A 15477-nucleotide genomic window follows, 5' to 3' on the forward strand; every position below is an offset into this window, starting at 1 on the left:
GAGCTGAAGATCTAGCTACCTTACGTCTTTATTCAATCTGTACTTATTTGGCTTAAGTAAAACAACAACATGCCCTAGACCTTAGGTCTGCAGAGATTCTATCTAGCAGAACAACAATGCAGAATAGTGACATTTCTTTTGGATCAGTTTCTACCCTATTTACAGTATAAAGCACAGCATGGATTGCAGTGCCCTTGAAACACGTATGAGACTGAAACTGGAAATTAATTTTCTTCTTAAAAGAGGACCATGCAACAATAGCAATAGCATTAGTAATTTAATACAAGAGTTGTTCAATTAACACCAGTCAACAGTCTACTCACTGAGTAGACCATTACAACTGTTTCTTGTAACTACTGGAACTAATATACAACTACGACTATCCAACTACCAATAAAAATCACAATCATACTCATAATCATAATCTTAATACAATTTGTACTTAATTATTTGCAACATATTTTTTTAGAATTGTTACATAATAATCAACTGAACCAACAATGTGAAACAAGTTTATGTTAAGAAGCTGAGTGGATGAAACACTATTTCTGCTTAATGACTCATGGAACCTTTTGGCTTGACTCCATAGAAGTTTAGGAGACAAGGGGATGAAAAAGGAAACGGTGCTTAGAAATCGGGCTGCTTTTGAAATCAGTTTATCAGGTACTCTGTCTCCCCCTATAGGCATGATATTGTTATTGCTGATATAATGCTGGTATCGCAGTCATGCTATCATGGCTGTGTCTAACAACTTTTATGTATTAAACATCCTTATATTCCGCATATTCAATGATGTATTTCTATCCCCCCAAGATAATTTATCTATCAAGGGACAGAAAATGCTTCCATTTTAAGCAATAATTACATTCTTACCATTCAAGTATTTTTTCAACTTGCCATGTCCTGAAATAGGCAGATATAAAGAGTTAAATTAATACAAAAGTAGAACACAATAAAAGAACCATAAAACACCATTGCAGTTGTGTGGTAAAACACAAAAGTCAATCCTCCCTAAGTAGCACACAGTTATTATATTATAAGTCAACAGCCTCCTGGCACCTCCCACATAACAATTACATCAATCATTTTCTTATCACTTTAAGGCTGTCTTGCAGAACCAGATTTAGGTCTGACTTTAACCATTCCTTGGTTGATTTCTTGGAATACTCAGGGTCACTGCGGAACTGTATATCTACCTACAGTAAACCCATGGAAATGGACTCGTGCTGTAGGTCCCACATCAGGATCACTGCACTCCTGGATATGAGAGGTTGGTGTGCTAAAGGTCTAAGAGCATAGATGCTGGCTTAACCTAAAGCATCTGGGGCTGACATTTACTCATTGTGCAGTTATGTAACCACTGTCATCATCATTCACCCAGACCTGACTCTCATTCAGAGCCTACGGGCCCAAAAGGAACTTGACTGGTAAGAAGCACAGTCCCATAGACTACTGGGGTATGTTTCTAGAAAAAATGCAGAAGTCATTCATTGCCAACCGGTGGTGGTAAGATGCAACTTTTGCTCAAACACATCGTTCGAACCATCACAGTGTCAACATTATTGATGACATATTGCAGAATGTTGAGGGTAAAAAATTGTCTTACATATTTACTAGAGCATCTATGGAGCGACATCATATGTAACAAATGATGAGAATTAACAACTAACTTATGAGTGTAAGTGAAATGTTTATGTTGTTTTCTTATCAACAGACTGTCACGGCCACCAGACAATTTGACAGGCTCCACTCATTCATATAGGTTGGTGCACTAGGCCTAGTAAGAAGGCAAAGTAAATGTTTGCTTTTCACTATGTAGTGCAGTTTTGTCTAACCACTATCACAATCCCTAAGTTTAAATTTGAAACTCTGTATGTGAAATTTTCAGTTCTCAGGAAGGTGTTCAAGTAGGTATATAGATGGTCAGTCTTAACTAGTGCAATTAAATATCTATTAACAATGCTTCCAACTGAAGCAGTCATCCCAACCACCCAACTTTTGGGCCATGTTTGATCAATTTGATCTGCTCTTTCTAGAAAGACCAAATCATTGAATGAGATTGCAACGGAAATTATCCAACAATCCTTAGGCTACTAGAAACGCACTCTGGGCCATACCCTCACCTTTGAGCATAGGAGGTGTGGATTCCGCAACCCAAAGCTAAAACAAATAAGAGCTAGCGCTTAAAGCCATTTGGTCAGTGATTTGTAGGGTTATTTGGGCTCCAGTTCTGTAGCTGAAAGGCAGGATCCCAATATAGAGTACTAAAAACATGATGCAGCTGTTTATATCAGTAGGTACATTTGGTGTTTGCAGTAATATAGGGCCAATTTCCTGTCTAATCTATGCTTAGCTGGTATAATGATCACTGTGAATAACAGTGTATAATCAAATAACAGAGTAACACCGATCGATAATTGTATTTGGGTCTTTTTTATATTTCAACATAGTTGAAAAAAAAAGTCATGTTGGTCTATGCATATGGGTCTATTTTCACCATGTAGAAATGTCTCCACCCTCTGGACATACAGTTCCTGAGCTCCACTCTTTTAATGGCCCAACAGACTCATGACAAATATTCACTTTATTATATGATATGGTATTTCTATTAGATTTATTGTTGCATAATACCTCATAGCTTCAGTTGGTTTGGTTAGCCTTCTAATGAGACGTAGTGGCACTATTTGATGAATCATTTATTCTAGTTATATACATAATAATAATTTAAAGGAACACTATGCAAGATTTTCACCTTTATGAAGCCAATTTGATGGTAAACGAACTTGTTATAGGCGAATCGTTCACCTAGCATAGCTATACAGCATACTGTAGATGTAGTCCCGACCGAGAAAACCAGCCATGCAACTTCCAAGAGCGGCGCCCCGCCAAATCTCATGAGAATCGTGAAACATTACCTTGTCAGTAGATAAAGCTCTTTGGAGATAGTTTGTGCTAATCCTTCACCTCCACAACAAAAGCATTTACATTGTGTACAGTCGTGAGAAGTTTGCTATTTACAATAGCAGAGTAACATATTCATACATTGCGACTCTAGAGGGAGCTCTACTCTCGCCAAAAATACCTAAACCTGCATAGTATACCTTTAAGTTGGATGGAGGAAATGCTGGGAAAACCTCACAAATTCTACTAACCATGATGTAATATGGAATCACTCTAACTACAATTCAGGGCTGTACAAACACTCTCACTAAGCGGGTTTCCATTCAGCTCAATGAAAATTCAGGTAAAAAATATGGGCATCTGCATGTGTTCTTGTGTCGCTTGTATTATGCAAGTTTCGAATCAAGGGAAAAGTTTTGCAAGCGGTGGGATCAAAACGTAAGATCATGAGGGCAGCATTAACAGAAACACACTGATAGAAAAACAATAAATGCAAATGCATGTCAATAAATTGTTTCCATCAGAGCCGGTTCCAGTCCCTTTGAGCAGTGCATCTGACTGGAGTACTTAACCCAGGGGTGGTCCTCTCAAGTAGCCACAGAATGGCAATAACACCCCCTAGTGGTGAATCAGAAGAGGGACATATGCACAAATCACAGACAGATCTGTTTACCTCCAAAGAGTAACCACACTGCCACATTGGGTTTTCAATCAAGTACTTCAATCATAAATTGAACACAGACACGTTAGCCCACCTAATATAATAATAGCCCACCACTCTGCTCTGGCATGCTTCCCCGCACACGGTTACGCGCACTCCAAAGATACTTTGTTTGCACTGTCAATCCTAGGCATACTCAATTTATGAACGTGCTTCAGCACAGGTAGGGTACTTATAGACTAACTGGTTGAATTACATAGATGTCTCTACTTACAAGACATTGTAGAAACTCAGACATTCAGTGATTCAACGATTATGCATCTCATATTTTCACATAGCCTTCCAACTACTCCACACGGAATACAGAGTAGCCTATGTCACAGACAAAAACATCTTCTGGATGTCACAGAATGTTGTGTGATGATTCTTGCTATATACACAGACATTTACAGAAGTTCTTTCAGTGTTGTTGCTTCTGCTCATGCACAGTCCTCCTGTCATCAATGTGCTCTTGGTGTGTGGTCATAAAATTTTGGAGGCACGCCTCTGCAATGCCGCGCTGATGACACAATTTTCGTCATGCGCTCAGCCCACACTGCGTGCACGGACGCAGGCGCGGAAGTACGCCAGAGCCTTTAGATGAGGATCTCCCACCTGAAGTAACAGAGACCAATCAGAGCCCTACAGAACTGTCACTGTACTCTCTGAAATAGCGTATGTCTACAGACTGGTGTCTTGAACACCAACCCAATGTCATGCTCAATTTCTATAATTGTGTCATTTTTAAAAGGCCTGTTTGACGAAGGATGGTTGGCTTCTACAGGACTTCTACAATGGCTTCTAGCAACAACGCTATATGGACGAAAGATTGGGACGTGTGCCGTTACACCCACAGGAACTTCACTGACGTCCCATTCTAAATCCATAGGCATTAATATGGAGATGGTCCCCCCTTTGCAGCTGCAACAGCTTCCATTCTTTTGGGAAAGGGAGAGAGTGTCAGTGGAAATTGTTGCCCAATCATTTTGTGGTCAGGCACTATGTTGGACAAGAAGGCCTGGATCGTAATCTTTCTACTAGTGTATCCCAAAAGTGTGGCATAGAGAAACCTGTTAACTGTAGAAAAGTCAAGCTCTTCCACATCAAACCTTCCCAATGATGGACCTTGCTTTCAGCTTTGGGATGAAGTCATGCTGGAACTGAAAAGGGCTTCCCCAGACTGTTCTCAAAAAGTTGGGAGCATATAAATGTCCAAAATGTCTTCGTATACTGACGCATTATGATTTCCCTTCGTTATCCCAAGCCCAACCCTGGATAAACAACCATTATCCGCCAGCAGTATGACTAAACACAGTGCACAAAGCAAGGTCCACAAAGTGATTTAAGTGATTTTGGAATGGAAGAACTTGATTGGCTTGCAGAGAACAGGGTTTCTACACCATTAAATACCTTTGAGATGAACCAACAGACACTGGGAGTCAGGCCTTCTGGTCCAACATCAGTGCCTGGAAGAATGGGCAAATTCCCACAGACCCTCTAAAATCCTGTGGAAATCCTTCCCAGATGAGTGGAAGTTGTATCTGCAAAGGGACAAAATACCAACTCCATATTAATACCCATGGATTTGGAATGGGGTGTCATTAATGTTCCTGTGGGTGTAATGGCAAACGTCCCACTACCTTAGTCCATATAGTGCATGTCATGTAGATTGGGCATGTGTCAACCCCTAGTGCTCACCCTCTCACCTCATGGTCTCTCAAAGGCACTTGAGGCTGTTTCAGTGCCTCCCTGGGACCTCACACTTTGTGTTGCACCTTTGCACCTTAGAGCACCTTACCATACCTTACTATGCACAGAGAATCACAGGCTCAGTCCCTGCCTCAGTCATTGCAAGCGCCTCTGATTTATTAATCACCACTATGTGGATACAGTTTTTAGAATTTATTTAGATTAAGTGTTAGTATAATTTGTATTTTTGTAATTTGTATTTTAGTATATTTTTATATATTGTATTAAGTGTTAATATAATTTGTATTTTAGTATATTGAGCATATTATTTATCTTCTACTGTCCTTACTGCTTAGTTGTGTTTTTATATTATATACTTTAATTACTCTTTCTGCTGTTAAAGAAAGAATGTGTTTGTGTTGTATGTATGCTGCTGCTGAGACCTTGAATTTCCCCTGGGGATCAATAAAGTATCTATCTATCTATCTATCTGTTAAAAGCTGTCTCTAGTGATCCATTTGAACACCTATAGGATACTGAGTTAAAGCTGTTATCCTTCAAGATTGCCTTACGGCCAGGACACACTATCTACACACTACCTCTCTGGAACGGCTCCATTGTGTGTTGATTTTCATTCCGCCACCCATGTCAACTGTGACCCTGCAAGTGAATATTTTTTCCTGCTTGACATGATCGGTTCTGTGCAGAAGTACATTGAAAAGGCAGGTTGATATCAGAACTTGTGTTTAAAAGGACAAAGTGGAGGCTACATGTTCATTATAAAGTAGCTGAAACTGAATAAGGGCTATTATTACATTCTGTCAATAAGTTAACATCAGGTGACATTAGGCTTCATTTTCCATGCTTTATATCTCTCTATGGCAACTGAGGGTAAAAAAAATACCTGACAGCTTTCTGATAATAACTAGTTGGCTTTCTGGTCTTCATTTCAGCTCAGCAATGTTACTCGGTGTGGATTTATGCCCATTATTAAAGGCAAACTCTATGTGGAGAGATAGTAGCTCTGCTGCAGTGCCACTTCAGAGACGTTCCTAATGTGGACACACAGGCAGAACTGCGCAGCGGCAACAATAACAGGGGCAATGTGTCCCTCAGTTAAGCATGTGGGTGATTTAACTGCCCTGTCTGTTGGTGTGAGACAGCATTTGATTGGCTGTTCAGCTTGCCCTCCTGTTGCCCAGAAGTTCTGTGTGATCATCAGACATTACCCTATGGAGATACAATCCTGTAGACATAAAGGTCCACTCTTCTTGTAGTGTGGCTGACCACATCCACATAACGTCCTCTTGAACATGTATGGCATCCTATGGAGAAGTTAACTATCTGTGATGGGCTCCTTGGTTACTTCAGTAGGTCTACTATATACTACTATAAGTCTAATGCATAATGATGTGCCTTTATCTGCCCTGTGACAGTACATTTGAAAAAGAATATGAATACCACAACAGTTGCATCCTATAGGGTGTTAAAGGTGACATATTGTAGAATGGACAGAGTATTTTACCTTGTTCTCTGATGTTTACATATAAGCTATGCAACTTTGGTTTGACAAAAACATGCTCAGATGCTATTTTACAAACCCATTAGAACCCTATAATTAGGCTAGGTAATAAAATGTTTTAGCAGATATCTAGCGCCCCCTCATGGTTATCTGGCTCCCACATGAATAATTATGCTTTGCATTGATTGGCTGCCTTGCAGCCAAAGACTATTCACAATAGACCTCTCCAGAATAAGTCCCGCCTTCGTAACTTCCGTATCCATCCAACTTCCGGTCATCAAATGTCTATGAGAAATAACATGGTGTTTCGAAAGATTGTACCTGTCAAACTCTGTAGGTGACAAAGTAGAAAAAACTGGTGGGCCGATTGGCCTACACACTTCTGCCATCTAGTTTCCACTGGATTTTTTGATTGTCGGTGCCGATTAAGTAGTAAACGATTATTAATGCTAACCGGGAGCTAGTTCCGATGTACGCTGGCGGAGGAGGGAGTTAGATCTTGCTCACAACCAGTCACAACCTAACGTGATGGTCATTTTCACGTGTGATTCATGCGTGGTTTCAGTGCTCTATAAATGTAAATCGTTTGCAAGGTTCAGCCTCTTAGTCTTTTCAACATGACTTAACTTTGATTTGACTGTGCGAGTTTGTTGGCTGTTATTGAGATATTTGAAAAAGAAAGAAATTGCCGACGAAGACACTAAAGACATGACGAATAACAGATAATGATAAGCAGACTAGGAATCAGAGGCTGAATCGTATTGAGTCGATAGCTTTATTTTGCATGACCTTGATCAGAACAGTAACGTTTTCAGAATGTATTAACAACCTATCAAACATGATGATTTCACGCAGGGTTAGTGCCACCTCCGTAGACAGGCTCTGGTGTCACAAACTCCATTTCGGTGAAGACAAACTATAAAAACATTGCCATTGCTATGCAACCTTGACTGGGGGAGTCGCAGCGTCTGAAGCGTGCGTTAGCTTAGTGCTTCTTACTGATATATTTCTACTTTAACGACACCGACAATCAAAAAACCCAGTGGAAACTAGATGGCAGAAGTGTAGGCCAATCGCCCACCATTTTTTTCTACGCCGCCACCTACAGATGTTTTACCGGTATGATATTTCGAAACGCCATGTTATTTCCCATAGACATTCGACGCCCGGAAGTTGGATGGATACGGAAGTTACGGAGGCGGGACTTATTCTGGAGAGGTCTATAGGCTCCAGAAACTTCTTCAACTCAAAGTGTTAATGTAATGTGCGGAGGAGGGTGGTGATCTGAGGGATGCTTTGTCTGTATTTGTGTCACAATCTGTCTTTGTTCAGATTTGCCTGTTTTTTGGTGGTTATTTCAAAGTCTGAGATTTACATATATGAAGGAGGAAACAACCATGTTTCCCGTTCATGGTAGTGTTGTGGCCATGCACCAAACTCTACTTATTCAACAAAACCAAGGTAAAACAGGTTTTCCATTCTATGTCATCTTTAAAACTTTGTTGTTGCATGATAGCTGCCCATGTTTTGAAATCCTACACAACCTAATTATAAGCTGTGTTAGATAGATAGATACTTTGATAGATTGATAGATAGATAGATAGATAGATAGATAGATAGATAGATACTTTATTGATCCCCAAGGGGAAATTCAAGGGTCTCAGTAGGTTAGGTCTGAGGCCAGAGGCCTCACCAGGCATGGTGACTCTGGTAGCATTCCACAGCTTCTCTTCTAGTTGTAGAATAATCCTCTTGTTTTTACTGCACATAACCTTCTATCAAATTCAACCTACTCTTGTTCAGTAATGAAACCATGCCAGCAACCCGTGAGTTTCAGGTGCAACTTCTATCTATCTTCAGAAGAACTGGGTCTTTGAAGTCTATTCACTGTCTTTTCACATAACTTAAAAAAGTACTGGTCCAATGCATTTAATTTTTTATAAATGCTGTATATATAAGGCAGAGGGTAACCATATCTCAGGCCTACATGATCTTCCTGATTAAGGGGTCGACCAATTATCGGCCTGACCTATTGTCTGTGCCGATATTCAGCATTTATATGGTTATTGGTATCGGCCATTTTTTAAGCCGATTTGCAGATAAAGTACATTAATTTTAGAATGCGCTACTTTGCTTCTGATGCACCAGCCTCTCTCTGTCTGCACTCACCACTCTGTGGTAGAGCAATGTACCGCCCACCCCACCATCTAATTTGCTAGGCGTCACAATCGATCATTTACTGTGTAGCCTAGGACTAGTCCATGCAAGTGCATTAGACTACCGTATATTATAAAACTTCAGGGAGTTTTTTTTTTCATTTGTTTTTTTTTAATTGTTTAATTCTATTTAAAAAATGTTGTTGGGAGCCCCTTGCATTTTTGTGTTGTGATCATTATGAAAAGTTCTCTGAAAAACATATTCAAGGCATTTCGATGATTATGTCCATTTTCATTTTTACAGCAGACATATCGGTTCAAAATTTTGTTATCGGCCTCCTTGATTAGTAAAAATCAGTATCAGCCCTGAAAAAGCCATATCAGTCGACCTCTATTCTGGATATAAATCCAGCTCAGAATGAAGATGCTGGAATTTGGTTTCATTCTAGAGACAGACAGACAGACAGACAGATAGATAGATAGATAGATAGATAGATAGATAGATAGATAGAGAGACAGATACTTCATATATCCCAAGGACAATTCAGGAAGTTCTTGGTAATATATGGCTATATATATTATAATAATATATTTATTTTTCATTGTCTGGTCATTGCTGGTCTTCCTGATATCAATTCTAGTCATTCAACACATTTAGCCTGCTTTATTTAACCTCCTGTTATGCAGGTTACAACTCACTTACTATTTGTGGTTTTGGTACTGTCATGTTATGGTTATGGTTATGGTTATGGATTTAGCAGATGCCTTTGTCCAAAGCGACACATAAATACAAAACAACATAATAATATTTAAAATTGAACAGGGAACAGATTAGAATGTAGGTCAAATATAATAAGGAGAATAGTTATAATACACAACAATATCAATTCAATCAATAGCCTAATAAAAAAGCAATGGAAAAAAGGGGAAAGGCAATAATAAAACAATAATGTCTATTTAATCAAAATATAAAAACAATGACATGCTGAGACTACATTAAGGAGAATATCAATAATAAACAATAATGTCAAATTAATTAACAGCGAAATTAAAATAAAACAACATTATACAAACCATAACACATAAGCGCTTAAACAACTAAGTATATGTTGAATAGGAATGTCTTTAGACCCCTCTTAAACGACCCAAAACTACCACAATGTTGTCAATTGTATGAAAAATAAAAAGTGTAGGCTACAGTACATTGATGTAAAAAAACAGTGCATTGTTATTAGTGTTAATTGATATTGAAATAATATATTGGAGGGGGCTGCCTCAAGCTTATTTAGGCCTATAAAAAGATGACCACAAACTCAAATCTAAGAAGAGGCACACAATCGCTTTTGTGGTTTGTACTTTTGAGGTCAACAGAAAGAAGGATTAAAACACGAGCCTACATTATCATGGTACATTACCGTAATTCACTTACATGCCAATGTGCGACGGTCGCAATTAATGCACTAGCCAGGTCCAACTTGCATTGAGTTACTTCACGCCATGAGTTTCACCGAGTTTACATCCGGGTTTTTTCCCTAGGCAATGGAGGCGTAGTACCCCCGTTCCTTAGGCAAAGTGAAATAAATTCGCCGCACCGTCACACGAAATAGCTCGCCTTTTCAATCATATTTTCCTTGCATTTCAGCAACTCTCTCGCTACACAACCATCCTCTTTATGACAGTTTTATTTTGACGAATGAATTATATGGTGGTATGATATATTTTAAGCTTCGTGTTCCATTCTTTTCCTGTCCCATTCTTTCTGCCTTCCTGTGCGCATTGATATTTAGTGTGCTATGGTTGGGGGGTGAATGAGATTGAAGAAGAGTTCTTGTTTTGTATCTCAGTTTCTCTCTTTTTAGACATTTTAAAAATCCATTTGTTATATCGTTGTCGTGCGCCATGACGTGTATTTGGACATATGCAGCTTAAATAGGCCTACATGTTTAGGACGAAATTCGGTTGCGAAATACCGGGCTGTTTGTAAATATTTATTTAAATAATTTGTGTGAGGAGAGCAGGGTTTGACTGCTGCTCAAGTGAGTAAAACAGAGGAGGGTAAGTGCACCTTGGGATCTTTTTATTATTATGTGAACTTTTATGTCCTCCATTACGAAACTTCCATTGCTTCGACAACCATTTGTGTAGTTATTTGAAATTGCGTATTGGAATTCAACTCGATAGTGGGCAATAGCAAGGATAGGGGTTTTGTTCATTTACCTTATTCTAGGAGTTGAGCAATATCTTGCAACTGCACAGCTATTGGATAGTAGCGAGCGTAGTGCATAAAAGGGGCAGAATCGAAGTTGCTGCTGATTCTGTTATACAATAGGCACGTTTGACTTAGACGTGATATTATGCATAAAAGAAACGTGACAGTCTTGTGTTATGAACTGTATTTGTGGCATTATGATACAACAAAAGCAGAAATTCCACATATTGCCATGTAGTCATTTGCATGCCTATGCTCCAGATCACTTGCTCACGAGTAGGCTACTGGCCACTAAAGTGTATTTTAGCCAGTATTTGGAAATTAACTCTTTGTAGCCTACATAATGAATATGACGTTTTGGCTCAAAGTTAATTTATAGCTATGGTGCCACACGGGCCAGTGAAATGGTGCTGAGGCGATTCTTTTATTTGTTGATAGACGTGTAGTAAGAGGAAAGAGGGCAACTTCGGCTAGGTAAATGATAATGGACGAACTTTATCGTGTCGAGTAGGCTACGAACGCTAAGTAACTCATGGCATGTTCCAAATCGACTTGTTCTAATTTATTGTGAAAACAGTTACCTGAGTGCCTGCACGCTCGGAGGATAACCGAGTCGAGTTTAGGCCTACGCGCTGAGAGTAGGCTAGATTTCTTGGGGTAAGTGACAGGAGGTGCTGTGGATATCTATGCTGTATCTTCCTGTTTGCATTATATTAATAGGCCTACTGGTGGCACGTTGATGACTTCCGAAGCGTTTGATGACGTTTAGCCTGCGAGAGTCAGAAATGTCCGTTCACTTTTTAATCGCTGCATTTTTTTCATGGACCAGAAATTGTAGATTGTTCATGGTCGTTATACATACCATTCAAGATGTATGCCTCTAGTTATTGTCAAATGGTCCTATAACCAACGTTTTTCTTTCACATTTTCTGCATGGAGAAATTAAGAGACTGGTGAAGTGGCGGGGCATGGATGGAGTAGACCTACCTAGTCTAGCCTACCTGTATTTCAGCCAAGGCTACTTTGGATTGTCGATTGTTAGCCTGATGCCAAGCGTGAACCTCACATTTGAAATAGAGATAGGCTTATTTGTTTTACTGCTAGATAGCCTATAGTGTTCTGCGAGTATGGTCCATTTATTTGTGGCGCAAAAACACAAGCCAACTCCATGTAGTTTCTTTATTGTCTGAATACCCATACAGTAGGCTAGATCTTATAGGCCTATTGTATATCACATTGTGTAGGCCTATTTCACAGACTATTGTATGTTTTGTAAGACATCTTTAAAATTGAAAGTACTTTAATCAGTCACAAACTGTTATTATTGAACATCACAAGTGAATTATAGTAACTTATATGATCTGTCTGTTGGATCTGTCTCAAGCAGTGGAGTGGCCTTCACTCAGACACAGTCTTCAGACAGAAAGTGTTCTCCCCATCTTACTCACTACTTATGACCTTGCTATGCTATTACAGCAATTTCTTTGTTCTGTTGTAATTTTAGAATGAAGAAGCAGTGCTGTAATAAAAATGACAGACCAATAAGTATTGTTACTTTGCAGAAGGCCCACATATCAGTATAATAGCTTATAAGTCTTTTATGTTTTAAAGTCCTTGTTCTTCATCCGTGGCTGCTTTAAAAGTATGAGAGAGTTCTCTATTTTTTGCCATCCTAAACAAATACAATCACAGCTGATTGCCCAGTTCACCTATGTATCCTAATGACCTCTGTTGATTGTTACTCTCTAGCATTTGCCTATGTCCACTGAGGTTTAGTAGTTTTATGGATTTGATGTGTTTGGAAATGGAAACCGAAATTTGCAAATGGCACTGTTGAAAATTCAAAAACTAGGAGGAAAATATATTCAGGAATATAATGTAATAGACCTGTGTGGTTCAGATCCAGTTGTCACTGACTAACATGAATGCAAAAGGTCTACAGTGGTAATACGTAATTGTGTATCACTTTATTTAGTTTCACTTTGTTTTGAAATGGTCATTTTTAGATGTCATCAATATCACTCCAAGTCAGCATGATATTTGCATGTTTGATTTAAGGGCATGTTATCCTCATTGCATTCCATATGGTCTCTAAGTACTTGATAGAAATGCACATGGTGCATTATTTCCTATTGTTCACATCTTGCAACAGCTTTGTTGTTTTATTATGTATGTCTGTCTTAAGGGCACCAAAATGCCTCTTGACAGAATAGCGATATTGAGAGATTGGTTGTGTGCCTCTTTTGAGAGTGTGATCATCTGTACAAAGGTACGATGAGACAGGGGTGACTAGATAGTGGTGAAGAAAGAAAGTCATTGGAATGCCTGTCACACTTATACATAACCTCTTTCACAATGTGTGACATGGAGGTGGATGGCCCTCCCTGAAAAAGGTGATTGGTGAACTATACTACTACTTCATCAGCATCAAAGTGTTGGACCGCTTCCCCATCCTCCTCAGAAAGGAATGCCTACTGAGAACGGTGAAATGCACATTTTATGTTGTCATGCCAATTATTCATCCAACTCGATTGTCTTTCATTATCTATGACTTTGCTTAAATGCACGTACCAGATAGAATGGGACATAGAAGTAGCTACAGCCCATGTATGTTTGTGATAGTCAGCCAGTCAGTTTGCACTCTAGCCAGGAGAGAGAAGAGGACATAAAAAAGGTGTGACTGTATGTGTGTGTGTGAGAGAATGGATACCAGTTGATGTAGCCAGGTGGTGAGTCTGTGTAATGGCCCCAATGTTATTATTGTCCTCTTGGCACTAGGCCTTGGCCGGAAATCAATGGGACGACTCGGCGGCTGTAACACTGCCTCTATTCGCCGGCTTCCTCTCACAGTTTTCACTGTTTATTAATTGCCTTAACTTGGACGGCAAAGACAGTTTAGTATTGTTATTTGTTTTTTGCCTTCCACCAATGTTGGCAGATGCTCTGTATATTGCTTCTGCTATTCTGTTCTCAAAACACCAGAAGTGAATGCAATCAGGTTTTGTGTTAGTCCGTTAGTCTCCCTTAAATGAACGGTCTGGAATGGAGTATACCTTATGTGTGTACTTTAAGACACTTTCATCACAGAATTGGTGATGCCTTTTGTGTTTACTTTCAAGAATAACAATTCAAGCTATGTAAGTAATGGGTCATAATTTGGGATTTGTATTTATTTGAGCAATTTGCATTTCAAAGCTTCAGAAAAACATGTTAATGGCAAATAAGTCTGTGTAATGTAACTGTGGCAGACTTGTAACATGCATGAACATGCAGTTCAGTCTGTTGTGCATGACTGATGTTCCTTAAGATGGAGTGAAGAAAAAAACACATTGAAGAGGGAAAGAAAGCCGTCTGTGGAAACCCCTTATGTTTCATCTGCATAATCTTAGGCTGTTCAGTTATGACTGGTTTGGACCTGGGATGAACTCTCACATTTCTGCTGGGAGAGGGAGATGGGGGCTTGTGGGGCTGAGAGCAAGGCTGAGTGAACGATTGCCAATTAAGAAACCAAGGGAGTACGATGGGAAGGCATTAACAGTGTGTCAGTGTAGTAGAGAGAGAGACTAAATGTGTATCAAGCAGAAAGACGGAGATACAGAGATAAACTGTTAGTGCTAAATTTACCAGCTGAGTAAGTGAGTGAGCGTGAGAGCCAATGGACAAGTGCAACAACTTCATCGGAAGTGGCAGAGACGAGTAGCCCGTTAATTTGCCCCCTTTCCTGCTGTGTGTGAGTGAGGGAGACAAAACCACACTCTGACCTGTCAGTGCTGCTGGGTGTCTCTCTGCAGGATCATTAGAGAGTGGAGATGCTTCTGACAGAAATTTTGACTTCTTCCCTTTGCTCTTGTTTTGCAGCCCAAGATCCCCCTCACTGCAAGTTGGATGGTGTTCAAAACAGCAGACACAGTGAAGGTAAGCTGCTGTCATCCCTCCCAGGGGTAGGTGATGGTTGGGGTATTAATCTCAAAATCAAATGAGTTCATTAGCCTTGTAATCCTTTTAATTGCTTTCATCCTGCTGATCTTGGGTATTGCAGCGAGCAAAGTTTTTTTTAATATGTTCTTCTCCAGTGTAATATTTTGCTATGAAATGTGGCATGTTTCAACATGTTTTAAAATAATGTATTTCACTCTGTGCAAAGCTAGCTTTTTTCCATGTCAACAGATCATCATAGGCAAAAGTGGGACTGGTCAAATGGATTAATCTATATTAGCATCTGTAAACATAGGTCAGAGAAGGCTTATCCAGATACCTTAGGAGAACTCATTCCTGTTTTGTGAAGACACTGAAACAAAGA

At 39.4% G+C, this 15477-nt stretch overlaps 1 protein-coding gene across 4 annotated transcripts in view; it reads left to right on the forward strand.

Annotated features, from left to right (window-relative positions):
• The first annotated feature begins 10777 nt into the window (after positions 1 to 10777).
• Positions 10778 to 15477, forward strand: part of phf21aa (PHD finger protein 21Aa) — a 46197-nt gene continuing 41497 nt past the window's right edge. For all 4 annotated transcript variants that reach the window (XM_048262654.1, XM_048262655.1, XM_048262653.1 and 1 more), the window contains exons 1-2: positions 10778 to 11023; positions 15036 to 15092. In XM_048262654.1, the coding sequence (XP_048118611.1) occupies positions 15063 to 15092 (30 nt within the window). In that variant the 5' untranslated portion in view covers positions 10778 to 11023; positions 15036 to 15062. The remainder of the gene's footprint in view (positions 11024 to 15035; positions 15093 to 15477) is intronic.

The sequence above is a fragment of the Alosa alosa genome, chromosome 14 (genome assembly GCF_017589495.1).
Source record: "Alosa alosa isolate M-15738 ecotype Scorff River chromosome 14, AALO_Geno_1.1, whole genome shotgun sequence".
NCBI lineage: Eukaryota > Metazoa > Chordata > Actinopteri > Clupeiformes > Clupeidae > Alosa > Alosa alosa.